General features: G+C 32.9%; 2 protein-coding genes and 1 long non-coding RNA gene across 3 annotated transcripts; 2 read left to right on the top strand and 1 right to left on the bottom strand.

Moving 5' to 3' along the window:
- Nucleotides 1-8100: 8100 nt before the first annotated feature.
- Nucleotides 8101-8718, bottom strand: LOC122588377. Its single transcript, XM_043760482.1, has one exon. The coding sequence runs from the start codon at nucleotides 8716-8718 to the stop codon at nucleotides 8101-8103; it is 618 nt and encodes a 205-aa protein (XP_043616417.1).
- A 6249-nt stretch (nucleotides 8719-14967) lies between these two features.
- Nucleotides 14968-16829, top strand: LOC122586583. The gene is made up of 3 exons (XR_006322040.1): nucleotides 14968-15067; nucleotides 15557-15603; nucleotides 16790-16829. It is a non-coding gene; the product is annotated as an uncharacterized LOC122586583 (long non-coding RNA).
- A 6554-nt stretch (nucleotides 16830-23383) lies between these two features.
- Nucleotides 23384-24714, top strand: LOC122588376 (protein BIG GRAIN 1-like B). Its single transcript, XM_043760481.1, has one exon. It carries the CDS (start codon nucleotides 23384-23386, stop codon nucleotides 24659-24661), a length of 1278 nt encoding a protein of 425 aa, XP_043616416.1. The 3' UTR covers nucleotides 24662-24714.
- The last annotated feature ends 689 nt before the right edge of the window (nucleotides 24715-25403 follow it).

Raw genomic sequence — 25403 nt, 5'->3', positions numbered from 1 at the left:
AGTGGGGGGTATATTCCACTTGGAAAATGGGAATAGAATAATTTCCACGTCATCGGTTATTTTGTGCCAGTTGGAAATTATCGGCTCGGGGGTAACTTAGTAATTTCATTCCTTATTCTTACATTAAGAGAGATTTCTTGCCATATTGGTTACCTCATCTCCACTCGTTTGTTGCCACGTGGGCCTTGCCAATGTGTACATTCAATTATCCAGCTCAGCTTGACAACTATTTTAAGTTATTTTAATTGAAAATCTTTAGGAAATTACATTACATTATTATATTCATATTGTATCATCGCAATGATACGTGGGCATTAATTTTTGATTATATTTTAAGTCATGATTTACTACGTTATAAATATATATTTTTTTATTTTTATATATTATTCGATTGCATTATTAAGTTTCCATTTTTTTAGTTGCAATTTGAATTACTTTCCCTTTTTTTTGCTCGTAATTAACAATTACTTCGTAGATATTAATATTGATATAAAACTAGATTTTAGACCCGTGTTCAACACTGAACACGGAGTTTATGATATTATCAATATTAGATTTTCATAAAATTAGTTCATAAAAGCTTATAATTTTAATGATATACGGTTTTAAGTGTTATACTTTGCAAGTTGTAATACAATAATCACATGATTGTCACTATCATTATTTGATAAAATTGTTTACCGTAGTCATTCCACAAGGCACATGCTATGATAGTTTCTCTATTAAAGAATTTTTTGAAACCAGTTGTACTCATAGTGTGATATTATTATGAAAGATAAGTAAGAATTAATATATAAACATACTTGTAATTAATAACATTGTAAAAATAATTATTTTAGTTATTTGTTTTTATTAATAAATTATGTAAAAAACTAAATAATTACATTAGCGGGAGTCAATTTGATTAAATCGAGGGATATGATTGGTTTATAAGTCATTAGTTCAGTATATATTAAAATTAAAATAGTATTATTACTATTAAAATCTTAATATATTTACATTAGTTTTAATTTATTTTTAATTAATTATATATATATATGATAGCACATACTATTGGATATATATATATATTAGTTATTGTTTTATTTGATAAATATTAGCTATTATTATATTGGATATATATTAGCTATTATTTATTTATTATATTAAAATTATTGGGTAAAAAGTGTAAATTTGTGATGGAAAACAAAAAAGTGTAAATTAAAGTCAAAATTGAAAAAAAAAGTCAAATTAAAAAATCGAGAGTTGTGATTGGTTGATAAGTTATTAGATCAACTATGCTTTAGTATAATAAAAGATAATATTGGATTAGTTTATTATCTTTGTTGATCTTGTTGTATACGTTTTACCAATACCAAATCAATTAAAGATTTTGATACGTTCACACGATTTATAATTAAATCAATGTTTTAAATGTCAATCTTAATCAGTTTGAATGGACATCTGGTATCCGACCATATTTTTGGTAACCCGGCCAGACTATTAATGACAAGGGACCCGTTTTTACTCTACCAGATTTGTCATTACAGACATGGAGGCCCACACTATTTTGGTTGGGATACACCATCCGTTATTGATTTTAGGGAATTAATGTAATAGAGTTAGCAAGTCGATTATTTATTTTAGATTTTTTTTTCTCTCTTTAAAAGAAATGAACTACAATTATTAGTCGAATGAGTTATATAATTGCAAGATTTGGCATTTTAGTTTGTTTATTTTCACGGTTTACAACTTTTCTGAATAATTTTAGTGAACTAATTAGTCCAAACTATTTAGTTTGTTGCGATATCACTCGAGAAGAATGTGAATCACGAAAATGAAAAAACTACATATGTGTAACTTGCAACAAAACTGACAGCATCGAGAAAAACGTGAACTGAAAACCGGTAATTCGACATTCATGTTTGGGGTTTTTTTTCTTTTCGGACAATTGTAATTCGCACGATTTTTTTTATTCTTTTCACAACCTTAGCAGTTAAAGAACCGGATTAAGTGTAGATTGTAATTCTATTAACTATAACTCTAGACTATATTTATTTTGTTTTCGATCATTAGCAACTTGCTAGAGATCGGTAATAATATATTTTCTTTTAGACGTTAAATTTTTTTTTTTGACGGTATCAAGGATGTAACTTGGAATAAACTCCGGTAGACTATAAAGGGTGTTTGGTATTGCGATTACAAAACAAAATCTGCGTTTTCAAAATAGATTATGCGTTTTCAAAACAACGTTTTCATAGCCGATAATCACTTTTTTATTCAAACATTTTTCTAGATTATTTGCGTTTTACAAACGCAATAATCAGATAATCATTTTATAACTCAATCCCAAACACCCTCTAAGGGGGTGTTTGTGATTGAGTTTTGAGTTGATTATCTAATTATAGCGTTTGTATAACACAAATAATCAAAAAATGTGTTTAGCAAAATAAGTGATTATCTGCGTTTAATTAGAGAGAAAACACAGTTTTGAAAAAGCGGGTTGGGAATGCTTACTTTTTCAAAACGCAGTTTTAAACGCATAATCTATTATGGCACGCAAACACAAACACCCCCTAAAATTCTTCAAGCATGTGTACTATTACAAAATTTATAAATATTTCTAAAAATTTTAATAGCCTTTTTGATACATGATACTTTTGACCTATTCTATTTGATTAATAGTAAATCGTATGGTTAAACTGTGATGAAATTATCATCTCTTTACAAGATCGATACTCTTTCTTTCTGTAAAGGTTTAAAAATATATCTCTCTAATTATTTGGGTACTACATCTTTTTAAAAGATGAAAGGATATATCTCTCAAATAGTAGGTAAGCGTCTTAATCTTAATATATACTATAAGACAGCTGAATTAATGACTAATTAACCAATCACATCGTTCGATTTCATCAAATTGACTTTTGATAATGTCATCATTTAGATAAACTATAAATTAAAAATCCCAATAATTATTATCCAAATATATTATTATATTAATATTTATATTAATTTGTAGAAAAAGTCTCATTAATTTATACTTTTTAACCCTGAATACTTAATTTATATTTATTTTTAGTTATCAACTTAAGAGAATTTTTTAAAATCCCCAATCATTTAATTAAATAAAAAAATTTAACATATGAAATATTTTCAACAAAAAGTTATTTGAAAACCTAATGACTTATTAACAAATATTAGAAGTCCTAATTTAAATCAAAAAATATAAAAACAATACTAATTGTGATCATATTATCATAGAACAAGTGATTGAAAATAAACATATGTGTGTTATGAACGCGCATCATAATTAAATACATATACTTGAATGTCAAGTTCGGAATCACAAATATGTTTATATTTTAATTCTTAATTATTTTTCCTAATAATATCACATTATGAGTACATCTGTTTCAAAATATATTATAATGGAGAAATTGTTATATATAGCATGTGACTTGTAAAATGACTACATCAAACAATTTCATCAATATGTCTAGGCTAATAATGATAGTGAGGAACCTATAATTATTGTACTACAACTTGCAAAATATAACACTTAAAATCGTGTTTTTTTAAAATTGTAAGCTTTTATGACTTAAATGTATGAAGATCTAATATTGTTAATATCGTAAATCCCGTATTCAGTGTTGAACACGGGTCTAAAATCTAGTTTTAAGCTATAAAATCGATCTTTTACATCGACAAATTATATTTACGGTTACTTTCTATCATCATGAATGAAAGTGTGATTGATTTTATTTATTTTTGTCATAGTAGACACATTGATCACGACCAATATGCGCCTATGTGGCTATATAATAATGATACCTGAATATATTATTTTTCGTAAAGATTTGGTGGTGATTTCTTACGTAACCATTTTTTCATATTTATATTTTATACATCCAATATTATTTCTAACGTGCCATGTTGTGCTGCATTTCTTGATCAATAAGTTTATGTTTATACTTTCGTTTTTAACAAAAATCACTAGACAAACTACGTTTTTTTAATGACAATATTATAAACAAACGAAATGACATCTATCAATGATGGTCAGCCTAACTGGTAAGATGCACTTTCGATTTTATCTAAGATCTTGAATTTGATCCTTACGGATGACAAGACTTGGGTTTTTTCTCTCTTAATATTTGTAACGGCCCATAATCAACATAACATTGTCTAAGATACATGCAAGTTTCACCATTATATGGTGAAGTTTCCTTGATGCGTATTCAAAAAAATGTTCGGAAAAAAACAAAATGCCATCTAAAAAACACTACACACCAAACCAAATTACAAATACAGTATACAACATTACAATGTTTAGGAAAATCTAAACTATGTTACACTGTCACTGAAAGATATTCATTTAACTTGTCTTCAGATTATTCCTTAGACGATAATTATGAATTATTTATAATCTCTTTATAGTATATTATCCTTTTTTTTCCTTTTTTCTCAACCATTCAGATTTTAAAATATCGAAAAACTCGTATACAATTAACATACTTAACCACTAATAAAATTAGTCTATTCGAAATACTATTAATTAATTAATTTATAATACATATCCCTCAAAATCCAAAGTATCTACACTATTCTTTTTGTATCGATAACTTACACTACTCGCTGCAATCACTACCACTACACCGCCGCCGTTACTACCATTATGCCGTCACATAATGCATGAATCCGGCCATCTAGTTTTCACTAATATATGTATGAACTTTATCTACGTGAATGAAAGGGAAAAAGAAAATGAAAGGGAAAAACAAGTTGATACTCGGATTAACTTCATTTTACAGGTGTTTAAGTTATCTAACATGTGTAAATAATATTTATGTCTATGTCACGAAGTTTGACAAAAGTTATTGGGTCAAACTTTGTTTATGTTAATAATAACAAAAAATAAAAAAGTTTGATGTTTACATTAGTAGTTATTTGGTATATGACCTACATTGACAATTTCTGTTTCGAAAATATAGGTCTAACTTACTTTTCGTCTCAATTTCATTCAATGATATAGTTTTTGATACAGCGTTTTCAATAATATCGTGGCTAATACTAGCTAGTCATACATCTTATTTCGGCAGTGCCATATTTTTCTTTTTTGAGCTCTAATATTCACATTTACTGCTTTCTTCCATTTATGTTCAATTGTTCACATTAACAATAACAATACTTGTAACGGCTCATGGTCAACATCTCGTTGTCTAGGGTACGTACAAGGTTTCACCATTATATGGTGAGATTTCTCTGATGTCGCATACCGATTGAATGTTCGGAAAAAAAAAAAAACCAAAAAAACAATGACAATGGAAAAATTATGTAGCAAACTGGCAATCATTCATTCAACTCTCTATGTAATGGGCCCAAAATAAGTTGATCTGACTCAAAATTTCAAATTATAATTGGGCTTTGGATAAAAGCATGAACCCGATTCACGCTTGTTGGACCTAACCTATAGCATATGCATCTCTCCTCGATAAGGAACATAAATAAATAAAAAAATTCTCCAAAAGGTGAATTATATATTAACACAACTTCAAACTATACATAATGGTAGTGTTAATGGTGGCGGCGGTGATCGATAGAAGGGCGCACGATAGTAGCAGCGGCGATTGGTGATGGTGGCAACGGAGAGTAGCCGTGGGCAAAAGTCGGTTTTCGACCCAAACCGGACCCGACCCGGTTCAAACCAGTTTGGAGGGGTGTTGACCCAAATCGGTTTGAGGTCAAACCCGAACCGGTTTGGAACCGATTTGGAGGCTTGAAAACCCAACCCATTTCGAACCGATTGGATAGGTTTGGGACCGGTTCGGGTCCAAACCGATTAGAAAACCGAACCTATTACTTTTAACTACGTATATCGTTTTTCGGCCACGTGAATGCTAATGACTCAAGACTAGGACCCAAGATAACTTCCAATGAATAATATTTAGTGAATTAACACAAAAAAACTTCAAGTTATTTCACAAAAAACCACTTGAAATTAAGTGAAAATGGTATTCGGACCGAATAGGTTTGAAACCGATTTGAACCCAGAAACCCTGAACCGGTTTCGAACCACCGGTTTGGCTTTGAAACCGAACCAATTTGGTCAAAATTGGTTTTGACTGGGTTCGATTTTCGGTTTGGTCGGATTGGGTCGGCTCAAACCGGTTTCCTTGGCCGCGACTAACGGAACGTAGTGTAGATTATTGGTGTAATGTAGTTTTAATGAATTGTTTAAACTTAAAATTCAATGCTGAAAGTTGAAAATGAGATTTGATATATAATATATTATAGATTATTTGTATTAAGATAAAATGACTTTATAGGAAAAGTAAGTATGGTGTTGTCTCATATCATATATTAATATTTGGGTGATAAACCCTTCATATATTAATATTTTGAATATTTTTACATAATTAATAAATGATTGGGCTTCCATCTTTTGTATGTATTAAAAAATTAGTTTGCAAAAGGTTTTTTACTCAAATTAAATGTGAATCCATCTTTTGTATGTATTAGAAAATTACTTTGTAAAAGGTTTTTTACTCAAATTAAATGTGATACAACACCATATTCACTTTCATATGTATAAGAAAGTGACCGTGTTGTTATGCATCTATGTTGGATAAAAAATCACTCACAAATTAAATTTGCACAAAATAAATCTTTTGTTTGTTGCTTTAATATATTAGATTATAAATATATGAGTAATTTTTTACCCAACTCACATGATTCGACACCATATTTACTTGTGATACCTATACTTGAGCGTTGGCTTGTCATATTATTTTAAGGGAGAATTGCAAATATCCCAAATATCTTATCAAAATTACAAATATCTTCAACTTAAAACTTAAATAACAAATATACCCATTATTTTATCCTAAATATACATATTTACCCATTTATAATTATTTCATCAAATAAATTTTATATCATGACCATTATACCCTTTTTCATTATTAAACTATTATTCAAGCATCTGATCTAGCTAAATCCATATATACATAACGGAGCCCTTTTATCAATAGAATCTATCCAAACTCATTAAATTACCAGGTTGCAGAAATAATATTCGTACCCAAGCACATGTTACGATTCTATCTAATAAAAATGATATATTTATATGGAATTTGATTATCTCATAAATGAAAAAAAAAAAAAACAGTGTCATAATAACATAGGATCAATTGGAGATTGAGAACAGCTCCAATGAGAGTCTCCAGCCGCAACCATCTATTTCTTTTATCCTTTTGATTTTCATTCTCAAACAATCAATTCTCCACCAATCTGATTCTATATCAATTCTGAAACAAGCAATTCTCGGTTTTCCCTTTTCATCTTTATTTTTAATTATTTTTCGTTTGATAGAATCAATTACATATGGCCACTTTTTCCCCTCAACCGCCGCCCAACAAGAATAACGGAGAGGATGCAAATGAAGGATGGAAACAGGTTGTCTGTAATCGGAAGGAGAATAGATTCGTAAACATCAGGATGACTTTAGCGAGGTGCACGGAAGCGAGGGCTTCGGCCAAGAACCCGAAACCTAAAGGTAATATACTCAATCGTATGTCTATGACGTTATTTGTCACAAACTTTCCTTCTACGATTTCCACCAAAGATATGTGGCACGGTGACAGATGTGTTGATATCTAATTGATTGTCAAAAGTGGGTAAGCGTTTTGGATTTGTAAGGCTCATCAAAGTGGGAAACGTCGAGAAGTTATTAGACAATCCAAGGTTTGGGAATCATCGCTTGTTTGCAGACATAGAAATATATATATATATATATATATATATATTGTGAAAATTGTGAATTATATTACTGTCCAAAATTTACAAAATTACAATAAGACTATTGGACATGTCCAATACTTCAATCTAATGTAAATCCTAACATCAATCAACTAACACAAAACTATCTCACAAGCATGTTAAACTACCAAATTCTGCTAACTAGCTCAAATACACCAACATTTTGTACAGAATCTCCATAGACCTCATCAAACCAGAGTAATCACTTCATGACTGCATCAATATGGGACCAAGTAGTCCCATCTTTCATGACTCACTATTCCCATACGCAAATGCAGCCATGATCTCATCAATGCTGCCTCCTTATTTAGCTTTGAGGTAATTTCCAAACCATTTCAACTCCCACAAGGCAGCAATCCTCTCTACATTCCTTGTCATCCTAACTTTAATATTCATCAGCTTATACCTCACAATATCCCTAATGGTCTGACATATTGCATCTCTGTTCTTTTGTTGATTCTTAAAAATTCTACCATTCCTTTCTTGCCAAATGTAATAAACTGCTGCAGCCACAATGAGCTTGTTAACCACTGCTGCAAGTCTATTCATTTCTTTTTCTCTAGACATTACTCTGATCATATCCTGCAAACTCTCCACCTCTTGCACATGATTCATGTACTGCTTTAATTCCTTCCAAACATCTTTTACAAATTCACATTGAAAGAAGAGATGTTCATGGCTGTCTGCAGTACTCTTGCAGAAGACACATTCCAATTCTGCATTCTTATTCCATATGGCCAATTTATCTTTGGTGAGAAGCTTACCTTGAACTGCCAACCATAACATAAATGCATGCCTTGGTATACATTGATTGAACCATATCACCTTCCTCCATTTCACTTCTGGCCACTCCTCTCTCAAGTTATACCAGGCTTGCCTAGTTGAGAATTCTACAATCTGGTTATTCCTGGTCTGCCACATAATTTTGTCTATTTTTCCACTGCAATTTGGAACACCATTATTCCTTAGAAGTGGGTATTAATCACACCATCCATCTTGCCATTTCCATTCCCTATTAATGACATTTTATCTACTGTTATATCATCATCATCCATTCTAGCATCATATATAGATCTCCTGCTGATAAAATCATGAAGAGGTCCTTCCCCACGCCACCTGTCATGCCACATTGATGTTCTCTGTCCATCACCAATTTCTACAAAAATGTGTTTTTTAATCAGATCTCTAATCTCCATCATAGCTTTCCATCCTCCACTATCTGTTTTATCCACATTATAACACCAAATACTTTTGTTTTTTAGCTTTACCACATTAACCCATCTGGCCCATAATGAACCTTTATTTTCCACTATTTTCCAGAATTGTCTTATCAACAAAACTTCATTCCATTTCTTAGTATCTTTGATTCCCAATCCACCCTGCTCCTTTGGTTTGCAAATGTCTTTCCAAGCAACTCTAGCTTTACCTTTTGCAGAATTACCTGCATTCCACATAAATCTTTTAAACAGTTTCGCCAAATCTTTGATGGCTGCGATACACTTGCATAGAAGCCAAAATAGAAGCAATCAATTGCAATCTTCCTGCATATGAGAGTTTCTTGTTTCTCCAACAATCAAATCTGCTCCTAACCTTGTCTATCAACACTTTGCAGCCTTTAACACCCAATTTTTTTTTAATCTAAAAGAGGCACCCCCAAATACCTTACAGGAAGCCTTCCACATTTGAATGGTAATATATCCAACAATTCACCTTTTTCTCTGTCATTTAAGCAGCCAAAAAATATAGTACTTTTACCCATATTAGGTCTCAAACCTGACATCTCACTGAATTCATCCAAGGATTTCTTCACAACTTTGAGAGATCCACAATTTCCTTTACATATCACAAGGAGATCATCTGCAAAACACATGTGAGATAACTTCAACTCCTTACACCCATAGTGATATCTAAATTCCTCAGATTGCTCAATATTCTTTTTCATGATCAGGCTAAATACTTCCATTACCAAAGTGAACAGGTAGGGTGAAATAGGATCACCCTGTCTCAACCCTTTCCCTCCTTTAAAATAACCATGTATTTTCCCATTCAAGCAAATAGAGAACTTGGAAGAGGATATACAAACCATAATCCATTTGACCATCATATCATGAAATCCAAATTTCTACAAAGTATTTTCAAGGAAATTCTAGCTCATTGTATCATAAGCTTTTTGGATGTCAATCTGCATAGCACATCTCTTAGGCCCATTCTTCCTACTGTACCCCCTAAGCAGCTCTTGGGCTATAAGAATGTTGTCTTGTATGTGTCTCCCAGGGATGAAAGCACTTTGGTTAACACTCACTATCTCAGTTAGCCCATTCTGAATTCTACTTGTGAGAATTTTACTTATGCATTTATAAACCACATTGCAACATGCTATGGGTCTAAATTCAGACACTTTATTAGGAATGCTTACCTTAGGAATTAATGTAATAAGAGTGGCATTAAACTCCCTTAACAATTTACCAGTATCAAAGAACTCCTTCACAGCTAAACACACCTTGTTTCCTACAATATCCCAAGCCTTTTTGAAAAAACCAGAAGTATACCCATCAGGATCAGATGCTTTGTTACTTTCAATACTTAATATAGCTTCTTTAATCTCAGAATCAGTCACTGGTCTAACCATATGAGCAGCATCTTCAATACTTAAGACTTTATCAAATATACCTTCCATAATAGGTTTTACACAGTCCTCTCTACCTAGAAAGTTCTCAAAATGCTTTACAAACTGCTCATTCACTTTCTTCCCTTCATATCTTATCCCTTCTTCATCACAAATACTCTCAACTCTATTTCTATGTCTTCTTGATTTAAGAATCCCATGAAAATAAGTTGTGTTCCTATCTCCTTCTTTGAGCCACTTAACTTTTGCTTTATGCTGCAAAAACTTAATCTCATCATTAGCAGCCTCTATATATGTGTTAAGAGCATTAGCAGCTTCTGCTCTAATATCCTTATCATATGGATTTTTATCCACAGCCTCTTGAGCATTAGCCATTTCTTCTATTAAAACTTTCACATTCTTAAAAATATTCCCAAAACTCCAACTCAACTTGTTCAATGGCTTTTTCAGTTTCTTTAGCTTTTGGACCAGTTTATACATTTGACATCCTCTAATATTATCATCTCATTCCTTACTAACAATATCCTTAAATTCCTCCTTGTCAGCAACAAAATTAGAAAATCTGAAAGATTTGGGTTTTACTCCATAACCCCCTTTGATTATCAACTCAGCAGGACTATGATCTGAGATGTTGTGAGGCAAGAATATTCCTTGAGCCTGAAAACTATTTTGGAAACCCTCATTAATCATGATTCTATCAAGCTTTTTAAGCACTTAGCAATTGTTGTTCATAAGGGATTTGGTCCAATTAAGATAAAATCCTGTGCTGTAGATATCCTCAATCTCCAAAGAATTTACAGCATCTTGAAACTCCTGCATGTCAATACTCCCACTAGATCCCCCATTTGAGTGTTCTTCCACATCCAAAGTAACATTAAAATCACCCATCAATACCCAAGGTCTATCACCTACACATTGCTTTTGAATCTCTAACTCCCTCCATAGATTCCTTCTTTCATTTCCATTATTGCTAGCATATATAAAGCTGCACATAAATTTGATTTTGGTAGAGATTACCTCAATACTGCATAGAACAGCTTGTTTGGAAGCATCCAACACCATAAGATTAATATTTCTTGAATTCCATCCAATCAAAATTCTGCAGCAAGTAGGAGTTTTCTGCACATTTGAAGACCACTCCCAATTGCCAAAGACTGTATTACCCGCCTTTTGAATTGTATTCAGCTTTAAGTGTGTTTCAACAAATGTACACACTTTTAGATTACCATTCTTAATCAACTTAATAGCTCTTTAAATTGCTATTCAATCCTCTGATATTCCATATAGCCATTTTAAAATCCATAGCAATATTAAGATAAGGATACTCAATTTAATAATTGAGTATCTTCCCCTTGTATCTCATCAGCCACCAAATTAAAAGTGACCTCCTCCAATTCATCTATGATATCCTCCTCCAATGAAATACTTTCCTTATTATGTTTCTGCACCCAATTATCTTCAAAATATTTCTTCATCTCACTGGTCCAATCAAACAGTAATTCTATACTTGGTTTAATTCTTTTCACCAAATATGAGTCCACCAATAGTTTCCTGTCATATGACAGCCCCTCAGCATCTTCCAAAATTGCTTCTTCATCTCCCAATACTCCAAACCTATTTACACTCCTTTCCTTTACAGGTGTCCTATTCTTTTTAGACTCACCTTTAGAAAAATATATATGGCCGTAAGATCTACTCAAATTCGAAGATTAACACCACTCCGAGTGTTACTCGTGACTAGAAATAAACCTGGTCAAAATTCATCTCAACAACAAAAGCGAAACAAGTCATATGCATATATTCTCTCAAATGATTCATGTAAATCCCATCCCTTTCCAGTTAACCGCAGATGCTCCCTGATTAAAAATAGTGATCGTCGATCTTTACTTCTTAAAGTTAAGGAACCTGAATTGGTTCCCTCAATTAGACAATGGTTCAATGAAGAAGCCTTTGTCGGTATTGAAATTTATTATGTGGGTGGTCGTTGGATTCACACGGTTTTTACGTCGGTTGAAGCCAAAGAGAGTTTTTTGTCGAAAGAGAATTTGAAGTGCAAATTTGTTGCTACTAAAGAGTCGTGTGATAGTTTTGTACCTGATAACCGTATGCTTTGGGTCAAGATCTCTGGTATCCCGAAAGGCGCTTGGCTTAAACAAAATTTCCAAGTGCTACTTGGTTCTTGGGGTAAATGTGTGTTTTATGCTTCTAATTGGGAATCGATAGCTTCTTTGGGAAAGGTTTGTGTGCTTACTCAATCTAAAAAAATTATTTTTGACGAGTTAAGCATTGATTTTGATGATAAACATTACGACGTTTGGATTCGTGAATACGTTGTTTGGGAACCAAGGATTACTGGGATGTCTTATGGTTCATCAACCTCTGAGGTGTCAAAATCTGGAGAGTATTCTCTTGATATCTCTTGTTCGACTGTTGATTCTACTTGGAAAAGTGTCAATTTTGATTCTAATATGTGTAAAGACCACTCAATTGTTGAATGTTCTAATATGGATACTAACGATGCGGAAAGTAATGTTTCTCGTCAAGTTGTCATGGAGGAAAGTCCACCCTCTGGCATTATGGTGGGTAATGCTGCTGGATGCGAGACCACTCCTATTAACTTCTCTGAGACTTTGGTTGATAATAGCGACACTCATGAGGCTGAGTGTTTGTATGAGAATATTAATATGGATGCTGAGAAAGTTAGTGAATCGGTTGTCGAAGGAGGTGCTTCTAAGCATGATAACCGTGAGAATCATTTACATCATAATAATGGTTTGGATGACCATGATGTATTTCTGCTCAACAGGTTATTAGATCAAGATAAGTGTCGAGTTAGGCCAATTAAAGCTGATTTAAAATATTCAAGTGAATCATTACCAAAACAAGCATCTAGTGGTGTGACTTCATCTATGTCCCCGACTACTGACCAAAACCTTGTTGAAGAGCCTTGTTCTACATGGCTTGACTATATTGGTCCTCCAACGGATGACAAATTAGATTCTGAAAAAATTTGGAGCTATAAAGACCTCGATGGAAATGTTTAAGGGACGTTCTCTCTCGCGCAATTAAACATGTGGAAGGATTATTTTTCTAGCGATTTTAAGATTTGGAGATATTATGGCAAAGTAAAAGATATTGTTCTCCTACACAGTGTATTAAAGAGACGAAAAAAAGATGTCAGTTAGATCTCTCTGCATTTGTTGTATGATGCAACGGGTCTTTGGCTTCGTTCATGGGAGATCATTCTTTTGACGTCGGGTTGGGATCTCCCTAGTGATTTTTGTAGCCGTCTATACGTTACACGTTTGTCTTGTTTCATTAGAACTTATTATGTTCCTTACTTTCGTTTGTTTGTTGGATCGATTCGCGTGTATGTTGTAATTGCTAGATTCTTACTAGCATTTTTTTATTAAAGTTTTTAAATGGCGTTCAAAAAAACAAAACAGCATAGGATCATAATTCAAACTTTCCATAGAAGATTACATCACCAAAGAATGATACTTTATTTGTAGAAGAAAAAAGGTAAAACTTACAGCAAATATTGGCGCCAGATTATTGATTGAGAGCATTGTCATAATATTGGAATTAATGATTTAGTTTTGTAACATCTTGAATTTTTAACAGTAGCATTTAACTAGAATAATGGTTCAAGTAGTCAGGTGATAATTACAAATTGGAGTCATTATACATTGTATGAGATGTATATACTTATTATTGTCAATTATTAATAATTAATAATGTACATTATATTTAAACTATAAATCAATAATAACATGGTGAAAGTTGGGTTATATATAAATAAATGTACAAAGGTTTGGGGGCTGAATCGTATAAGGGTGAAAGTTGGAATGAAGTTTATAATGTAAATTTACATTAGCAGTTGTCAAGCATTCTGTCAATTACGTTTCCCTAATTTTCTTCGTAACACTTACTATATATTCGAACTTTAAGTATCAATTTACGATAACTAACCGCCTTTCACAAAGAAACCCTAAAAGTAAATAGCTAGCAAAGTTATCGAGCAGAGAGTCAAAGTTCCACATGGTAGGCATTGAGAATGATTTATGACGGATAGCTAACAAAGCCGTTAACCTTGTGCTGCTGCTCATACCTAAAGAGGAAGACGAGGAGTTGATCTATGATGGTCAACAGATGACATGGTGATCTTGTCTCTGGTGAGTGGCCGGTTATCAAACTTTATATATATACATGGAAACAAGCCTATTATAGCATGTTGAAGGGGGTAGCTACAAAGGTACGAAGTTGGTTTGTTTAATGTGATCAAGATACAACCACTAGGATCGCAATGTGTGATCAGCTTGTTGATCTGTAGTAGCATGTACGCGACTACCAGTTGGTATTTTCATCGAGTTCGGGTTACGTTCTTGTTAGTGAAGCTAGAGATGTACGCCATATCACCAAAATTATAAGTGTTGCAATGGCTAGGGAGAGAGCTATTAAGAGAGATCGATGAAGGTGTCTTTTGTTTCAGCTTGTTTAGTTGGGCAATTTTGCTCTCAGGACGGATCGAATTGATACGATATAAAAGGTAGGCCGTTGTGAGCAGCGACATGTTGATGCCGATGATGACAATACGTTTTCGTTGGAGGTTATGCTGTAAATATGATCATAGACAACTATGAGGTAAGTTTCGTTACAAGCTATAACTCGTATGTAGTTTCAAAAATCAATATCGTTATTTTTGATAGTATAAACATCGGGGGTGCGAGCAGGAACTAGAATGGTCGAGTTCCTTGTTCAGGTCAACTGGTGATTCAAGAGTTGGTTTGTGTCGTGTTTTTTTAAATATATCTCAGAGAGATAGCGAAAAACATCAATTTATTTCGATGATGAAAGTTACGTACAACTTCTTTTGGATTTTGAATAGAAAATAACTATAACTAATTAAATGTCAATTGTGGCTGCTGTGTAGTTGGGCAGCAAAATAAAATTCATATATGAAGTTTGATCTGGAGATAAGCCACGTGTATTTGAAATGTAAGAATAACTAGGAAACATGCATAAACTATATAATTTATGCATGATGGCCATAACTAGTCATGAAATCTTATTTTAGTTAGTGATCATGATTAAACTAGTTAATCACTCATATATTATTATGGGTAATTATAGGTGTTAGACACAAGCGGAGTCGATGATGGACCATTATCTTGGCTAAGGTAAGATAATATCTTTTACCACATGAGGGACAACAAAACATAATTTTTATAAGTTAACTTCCCCAATATGAATGTTTGTATGTTTATATGTATTCGGGAATGATTGGGAGGTTACTATGGGATATATTATGATTACCATTGATAATGAATGATAAGCTTATGCATGCTATGATGAAAAGAAATATGACATGATGATATGATGTTACTATGATATAACGATATGATGAATGATACGTTGATATAAATATAAAATGATATGACGATGTGATTCTAATATGTGATGATGATATGATGATGTATGTATGACATATGATTACTTGCATGGCTTGAACACCTAGTCACTAGACTTTTATAGGTTTTGCCATGACACGTGCACGATTAAGGGACCTAAAGCAAAGAAAAGATGTATGTGATTAGTTTAGATGAAAGTGTAACTTAAGCTATTATAAAGTAAAGTAAAGATGATTATAAGTGATTAGTTTAGGTGAAAGTGTAGCCTAAGCTAAAATAATTAAGAAGTCTCAAACATAAGTAAAGTTGTGTTAAGCTTAACCCATGCTAGTTCTTCGGAGCTAGTGTGTACGTGGTCATGTGGTGTGGGAATCTAGATACCTCCCCGTGACATAGTTATGTTTGAGTGTATCCGGGTGGAGTAACTAACCACTACACGCGCAAAGTTTAAACGGTATACTCAGTTGGATCGACATTGTCTTTCCTTAACGACGACGATGGACCACCATAAGGTTTACCCATCAAGTCGGGTGTGAAGAATCCATGTAAGGTCTTATGGCCGCCTACACACAACCCCACATCCCTAAGTATGTGTGGCTTATGTCACATAGCCTGCGTCTAGGCAAAAGTAAAGAAAGATAAGAAATAAAGAAAGTAAAGAAAGATCAAAAGTAAAGCTTAATGATGATAGGCACATTTAGGACTACGATGAATTTCTAATGTGTTAACTTATGTATGTTGCTTTAATGTTGATGATACGATCTTGCTAATGTATGATGTGATGGACACCATTATAATGTGGTGAGCTTAACGTGCTATGACGAATTTGTGATATTAAAAATATGAAATGTTTTTGTTAATATATAATGAATTGGGAATGTTTTCATAAACTCATGTTATCTTACTTAGCTTTTAAAGCTAACACTTGCTCTTTTGAAAAACGTTGTTCCCTCAGATTAAGCAGGTTGAGCTAGTGAAACACTTAGCTTGGTGAGGCGGGTAGTTGCTATGAAGAAGATATAGTTTTCCCGCTTAGTCATTTATTGTAACACCACTTCTACAAATGAATTATCCATTAAGGGTTAGTTATATTTTAAGGATTTTGTTTTCTGCAATTCTTAACGCCATTTGGCAAAATTTTTAAAACTCCATATTTTTAAATGACGGGTGTTACAAGTTTAGAGAGAAGTCAAAGAGCCCATAGAATTAGTTGTCTAAATAGAGAAGACTATAATTGTCTAATCCATAAGGTTGAGTATATTTGTTATTTAAGTTTTGAGTTGGGGATATTTGTAATTTTGATAGAATATTTGGGGATATTTGCAATTAGAGAGAAGTCAAAGAGCCCATGGAATTAGTTATCTAAGTAGAGAAGGGTATAATTGTCTAATCCATAAGGTTGGGTATATTTGTTATTTAAGTTTTGAGTTGGGGATAATAGTAATTTTTGATAGGATATTTGGCGATATTTGCAATTCTCCCTTGTTTTAATATTGACAACGACATATTTTCATATATCTATTTATTTTTGTACTACTATATAAAACTTGTAATCTCTTGTTGAAAGTTATACTTTTAGGATGTATAAGATTACTTTTTTACCTGAATTAATTTACACAATTTGTTACTTTACTTTTTTTTAAAAAAAACAAACCACTATCATTTTTATATCAAATACGTTTACATCAATTACATGCACCACAACTTGACGCCGCCACCACTATCAGTACTCGTTATTGTTGTTAGTGTATTGTGCGGGTACCCTATATATATATATATATATATATATATATATAGGGGGAAGAGAATATGAAGCTGTTAGACACCTAAGTTGGGTGAAAAACCCCTCATATACCTTTTTTAAAACCATAAAAATCATGGGGGCCAAACATTTATTCAAAATATTAAAATATTGGTATGTGAGTGGTTTTTACCCAAGTTGGGTGTATAACAGCCTCATACTCACTTTTCTTATATATATATAAGGAAAAGTTAAATTAGGGACTCCTTATTTTAGGGACACTTCTTAATCACTCATTTTTCATCATCTCCAACCACCACCACCACCATCTACGACCACCACTATGATCCTCCGGCGACGACGACCACTGCCACCACGACTTACACATGTAACCACCACCACCACCACCATTTCCGACCACCACTATGATCATCCGGCGATGGCGACCATCGCCACCACGACTTACACATGTGTAAGTTGTTACAACTTAAGTTACAGTCCCTAATGGTCCTTAAAATAAGGAGTCTCTAATTCAACCCATCCATATATATATATATATTTCGGAAAGTGGGCCATGTAAAAAGTCAAAAGGCGTAAATGAATGGTACAAATGTGCATGAGCGACATCGGCAGACAAGCTAGCCACCGAAACATGTGGTGTAAGGACAAAAGGGTGGTTATGGTGGGCTAAGCCTCCCGGCCTGCAATAGATGTTGTGACCCTGCCTGCTGCAATTAAGTCTGTTTTTTTAGCTTGCTAGCTAGGGATGTTACTCGTGTCACATTCGGCCCCGGTCTATACCAAAAAAAATCCATACATACATCTGACAGATTGATATATTGATGAACTTCGACTTCGATGCATATATACATTTTATGAGTATGTATTTTTTGTATAATATATAAAATATGTTATGTCGATCATGAGTCCTGTAAAAAGATCGATGGAGAGACATTAAATACATGTCATGCAATAGCTTTAACTTTAGATAAGTTTTAGAGTAAAAAGATTTGTTAGATAATTAGGTCTCTTCTTATAGGAACTCACTTTTTTCTCACTTCCCCAACTTTTCTCTCTTCTAAGAGGCTCCCCAATGGACACCACAAATCCACCTAAGACTAGTCCCTGTCAGCGCCACATCAACAAAAAACACTCCAAGGACTAATCCCTCCAAAATGCACCCAATGGTCTCATCCACCAAAGACTAGTCTTAGACCCACCAATTATTTAATTCTACCCATTTATCCAAACTTTACACTTTTAACCCTCTGAACTATTAATAAAATACATTTTTAGTCCATTAACACAAATTATTAACGAAACACACATGTTCATTAGAAATAAAAATACAAATACATTTAGAACATAAAAAATAACAAATTACAATAAAATAAAGCACACAACCTAAAAATGAAAAAAAAAACAAAAAAAAAAACACAACAACACTTTTATTTTTTTAAATTAAACCTAAACTAATTGGGACCGAAAAGAAAGTCTTTGTACTCCGCCATGAGTTTCTTCTTGGCTTCCTTGATGTAATTCTTCTCCTCATCATCATATTCTGTTTTGTCCATGAAAGAAAGAGCAGTATACATGGTGCACTTCCTTTCTTCCTCACAAATGGCAGCCAAAGACATTTGTTGTTCACCCAACACCGCCTCCTTTTTACACCCAAGTCGGTCGAGTCGGGCGGCTAGGTCAGAAGCTGAAGAACGAGCAGACCCTGCATCGGAAGAAGCAGATGTTCGTGATGCCTTTGACTTAGTAGGGGGCGCGTATAAGTATCCTGACCGAAGAAGTCATTATCACCAAGGTCCATCGGCGCGAATTGGGTCCCCTCCTCCTCCTCATCTTCACTATCAACAACATTAAGAACGTTTTTCCTTTTATGCGAGCTTCGGCCCAGAACATCATGACCGGATGGAGCGAAGAACTTTGGCTTATCTTTCACAAGCAACCAACAATCGTACATGGTAAACTGAGTTTTGGTTTGAGTAAAGTACTCTGATCGCGCTTCCTCCATTACTTAAGCATCGTTCTCACCACTGCACCGATGACCATCATAGCCTTTCCAGATTGCGTTGAACTTTGACACATTTGTTCTGATTGTACTTATCTATGATTTCCCCCAAAAAAGAATCAACAGATTGGTCTTTGCCGACGTATGGATCTTCTGTAGCATCGATCCAACACTCAGTGAGAACTTTCATCTCAAGCTCGGTCTAATTTGACGAGTTTGCAGCAGGTTCTTTTGGTTGTTTGCTTTTCTTGGTGCGTTTGGACATGCTTTTGACCCGACCCTTTTTTGGTTGTGCTTCAGAAATGGATTGGGGGTGGGAACAGATTCTGGCGTGGGAGCAGATTCGTGTGTGGGGTTGGGTTACATGGTGGTGTGGGAAACGAGTGTTGATCGGGTTGTTGAAATTGTGCAGCTGACGACGACCCCCCATGGTAGAAATTAGGGGGTTGTGCAGCGGCAAGTGAAACATAATAAGCTGCCATGAATTGAGCATAACGGGGGTCATTTGGTGGTGGGATGAAGGGTGTTTGTGGTGGCTGGTTAGAGTACGATTGATTAAAATCGTTCATGGCGTCGTTCCAGAAGTCGTTTTCTTTTTGGTTGTTGAAGTTCGACATGATTTTCTGCTTAAAATGGTTTTGTATGTGTGAATATATCTGAATAATGCAAGTGTGGTATGTTCTAGTGCTTATGGAGGTGTATATATAGGCTTTTTCAAAAACTAGCCGTTAAAAGACTAAAAGTGTAAAGTTTTTGAACTGTAGGTGGTCAAACAAGCCGTTACAGGGACTTATTTTGCCAACTTTTGAAAGTTGAAAAGTTTTGTCTTCTTCCTTGAAAACTATCCGTTGCATTCAAAAAAAAAAAAAATTTACAAACAACATTAGTCCCTGGAGGAACGAACGCACCGGACGAGTGACCCAAACGAACAAGGGACGAGTCCCACCCAACGGTGTGGACTCATCCGATGATGTCGAACGAACAGAGGGACGAGTCCATTGGGGACCTTCTAAAACACCCCAAGAACACTCCCTCTTTTAACCCCCACTTCTTCTATTATTTATCTATTATTTTATTATTTCATTTTTTTCCCACAAAATTAAACTAAATTAAAAAAAAAATTAAGTAAAACTTCTAATAATAATAACAAATATTATACAATTTTAGACAAAGTCTAAATAGAAAACTAGGGTTTAAAAGTAAAATTTTAAAACTAAAAGTAAACTTTGCAAACAAATAAGAATTTCAGGGTTAAAGCCCTTTCTTCTCCGACCATTCCCAGCCGCCATATTTCTTTTCCAACGTGACTTCAAAATCTTTTTTTTTTCTATTTCAAAATAGTATATATATATACCTATATATATCACACACCAGCATCCACATACATAAATAAAATTTTGTTTTTTTTAAAAAATTTGCTACGGTACACTTTTTTGGCCCCACCTACCATTTTGACGCTCGTCTAACTTTGGCACAAACATTTGGATGACAGCCTAAGACACACCGGTGCTAGTAGCGTTTTATGCCGGTCCGGCGTCGGACGCACACCTTGACACACTAGAAGGAAGGGCCTTAGTAGTATTACGTACGTACGGAGACTTGAAATTAATGAATATATTATCGACTGGGTGTCGATCAGAATCATATATCACAAATATCATTTTAAAATTTGAATACTCCACCTGAAAACAACACACGATCGACGTGATAGCCTCATCACACCAATGGAAATGCTCTTGGTGACGAGGAAGTGATTTTCAACAAAGAGTTGGATATATGTTAGTATTAATGGATTTACTTGATTTTTTAATATTGTCACAATAGAACAACGTATAAATTTGGAGATGTGAAGTGCATACTAAATAAGCTTATAAAATAAGGAAGGAAGAAAATAAGCTTATATCTTTATAATAAGTTAGGCCTTTCAATTACATTATCATGACTAAATTACTCTACACTTATTTGCTTTTACAATATTAATTGATGTAATCATAAAGAGAATAGAAACTTTGTCATTATCATTCGTGTTTAGAAAGAACACCAACTATTGTAAAAGATGATGGGCCCTGTTTTGAAAACACCACTAGTGTCATAAAAGCTCTTCTCTTTTTAATTCTCTTGTATACATAGATATATATTTATGGAAAAATATCTGTAATGCAGATTTTATCTAAGTTTAGATACTGCCACTTTAAAAAACGTTATAAATTGAACCTTTAAATTTGAGAAACATAATGTAGTCCCCTTTTAATTTTATATAACCTTCGTCTGAGTTTTATATAATCCCCCTTGCTTTACCTAAGATAGGTACTGCATGCTTTATCTAACATTTCCTCATATTTATTAGATGAAAAGAAGAAAAATAATGATGATTTTAATAAAGTAGCTTTCCACATTTTATAAAATATATTTATATGTATCTTTTAACCTAAAAATCATCTAGATATTTATGACGGAATGACTCATTGACGAAAAGTCACTGCTTAGCTGACTAATTCAGCTGTATGGAGCTGTTAGACATCACAAGTCACTTTAGATTATAAAAAAACTTGATAATTTATCTTTTTTGAAGACCGAAAGCGCGAAAACAAATTATTGATAAAATTTGCTTTCAAATCCAAAGGAGAAAGAGTGTCGTATTAATTATTAGCTAGCTATAGCTATATATATATACTAGGTCTTTTACCCGCACGATGTGCGGTTATTTAAAAATGTTGTTTTAGTTATATGAATATTTACAATAACTTTAACAACTATACATTATTTAGGCACGTACATATAAATCTATATTATCATTAAATGGAAATTTTTACATTTATTGAAATAGATAAATTCAAAATATAACTCTTATTATTTATGAAAATCTTTGCATTTATATAAAAACATACGTTATCAAATATTCATATTAACTATCACATATTATACTTCATGCAATACTAATGAACATAAAATGAAGTTAAAATGTAAATATAATGTAAAATCATAACGATCTTTTATTTTTTGCAAAGTGATATGTGACTTATTAGAATTTCATCACACTCTTTAAAAGAAAATAGTATCATAAAACTTACTTCATCAAATAATAAAATTTGTAAAAGTTGAAAGGCTTTAATTAGATATAGTTAGAAACCAAATTCAAATTATAATTAGATTACAAAGAACAAACCTATGATTCAAATTACGTTGAATTCACCTAGTAATTTATAATAGTTTTTATAAAACGTAAAATCACCACCATGAAAAGGATAAAAAAAACTATATTACAATGTGATATATAATGTTGGTTATATTGGATAGTAAAATTAAGAAATAAATAATTTTGAAAACCAAATATTTTTCACTTTTAAAAATAGATTTTAAATTCATACGGTATATAGAATGTGATTTTTTACTTTTATTTTTGTAAGATTTTGTTTATATATAGATTTTATTTTTATTTAATTTAATAGTTTTAGATAATATAATTTTGTAGATTTATATATTGTAAAAAAATATAGAGATGCCACATAAGATAAAGACCTATGTGGCAATTTTAAAAATAGCTTTAAAATTGTAGAAGGCTTTAAAATGTTAGGATAACTTTAATATATATATATATATATATACATGTTTATAAAAGACACTTTGGTACACATCGATCTGATCATTTCACAAATTAAAGCTATCTTTCTTTCTCTTACCATATATCTTCACTTTTATTTTATTCACAATAATAAAATCAATTTTGTCACACAAATAATGTATGTTTGAGTTCACTTGTATGTATATAACCATTATATTATATTACAATGAACGTTGTTGACAAGCATCGACGATACAGACAACGTCAACAAGACAACAACCCGTCTTTCTCATCGACTTTGTTAGACGTTATTTATCGCTCGATCGACGAAAGAGTTGATGATGATGATGAAGAAGATTCTGGCGGTTCCCTGCAGGTTTATAAAAAAAATAATAATAATGATACCATAATGAGAAAACAACAAATTAGTTTCGTCAACAACAAATGTAGTTCTCGAGTCGTCGAAAAACGAAACATTTATCACAAGAATAATATTATTGGGTCGTCTTGTTTGGAGACGACGACCGATCATCAAACATCCATATACGGATTCCCTACAAGAAGGCCTAGAGCTATACGTACAAGCAGTAGCAACAATGCTGCCACTCCTTCAGCTGCAGCCTGCAGCAGCAACATTATGTATAATTATTATTGCTCTCATCAGCAGCAGCAAGAACAAAATGCTGCTGATCATAAAAAGAATGTTGATGCTGTTCAAGTGAAGAATAATAAATCTAGGGCAATAATGAAGATTTACGGTTATTTGATCAAGAGATCATCAGCTGGGGGAGGAAAACAGCAGCAGCCAATTTATTCACCGGGGGGTGGTCGGCGGTTAGCTGGTTTTTTAGTGTCACTTTTTACTAGTACTACAAATAATAATAAGAAGAAGAAATCCAACACGATGTCATCGCCTTATTGTACGGGACGTGATAATCATGATGTTATCATTCATCATAGGAAATCATCATCATCCAAGTCAAATTCGGCCCACCCGCCAACAGCAAATACTACTATTGGTAACAACAAAAATGCTGTTAGATTTGATTATCCGCCTTGGAACGATTCTCCTCGAGACGGTAGATTTGATCATGATTCATCATCATTATCTGCTGTTTTTATGGATACCAGAGATAGATGTGGGAGTATTATTCAAGAAAGCAGGACTACTATTCCTCGAAGAAATAATTCTTGCTTTTTCAAGAACAATAAGCATCGTAATGTGTTTGATGATGATTCCATAACAAATACCAGTAATAATAATAATAATCATAAGGATGATGATGATGATGATGATGAAACCACGGGGAGTAGTAGTTATGCGAGTTCGGATTTGTTTGAGCTAGAAGATCATCATCATCATCATCTTATTAATAATTCTGTAGCTGATGCAGCAATTGAGATTGGGATAGATGATATGAAAGAATTGCCATTGTATGAAACAACTAGCTATAGTACAACTGTTGCTGCCAATACAGCCATTGCCAATGCTTTTCTTCTTTAATTCATATCATTCATCCATCCATCCATCCTTTATTATTACTATATTTTTCATCAATCGATCATCATATTACTCATATATACCATCGAGTATTTTTTTTTGTTTTTATCTTTACCAATTTGTTTGTTAGAAATTATTACAAAGATATTTTGATGTATGTTGGATATAGTAGCGGCTTAAAGTTTTCAGAGGTCTTAAGGTTTTCAGAGGCCTTAAACAAGATTAATTTTGGGGGCCTAGTTCATTACCATATAAATTAAATTTTAAAGAAAAATGGCAAAAAAAAAAAAGTAGCTAGATTTTTGTTACTTTACTAGTAATAAAAAAAAGATGTATCTGTTGATGCAAAAACCAAATAGGTGTCACTGTAATGTAATTTATGTAATGGTATTTAGTTCAAAATTCAAACATTAAGCCTAATATATAAAAAATTGAGGCCTTCAGAATTTTGAGGGCCTAAACGGTCGCATAGTCTCATTGTACTGTCGAGCCACCTCTGGTTGAATAAATGTTTCTCTGTTAAGGTACTGATTATTAAATTTGGCGATTACTTGTATTTTGCATCTAACAGGATCTTTGGAATTATTACTCGTATAATATAATTAATAAATGTTAATTAGTTATATATATATATATATATATATGTACGTATATTATTTTATTCAAATTGTTATCAAAAATGCCATGTTGGTAATTGTGGATTTTGAATGCAAATGTAATAATAATCACAATAAGAGCCAAAACC

The sequence above is a fragment of the Erigeron canadensis genome, chromosome 2 (genome assembly GCF_010389155.1).
Source record: "Erigeron canadensis isolate Cc75 chromosome 2, C_canadensis_v1, whole genome shotgun sequence".
In the NCBI taxonomy this organism is placed as follows: Eukaryota; Viridiplantae; Streptophyta; class Magnoliopsida; order Asterales; family Asteraceae; genus Erigeron; species Erigeron canadensis.
This window is presented reverse-complemented; position numbering and strand designations above follow the sequence as displayed.

Coding starts and splice junctions, on each gene's coding strand:
- LOC122588377 (XM_043760482.1), bottom strand. CDS start 8,718: ATGTGGCAGACCAGGAATAACCAGATTGTAGAATTCTCAACTAGGCAA.
- LOC122588376 (XM_043760481.1), top strand. CDS start 23,384: ATGAACGTTGTTGACAAGCATCGACGATACAGACAACGTCAACAAGAC.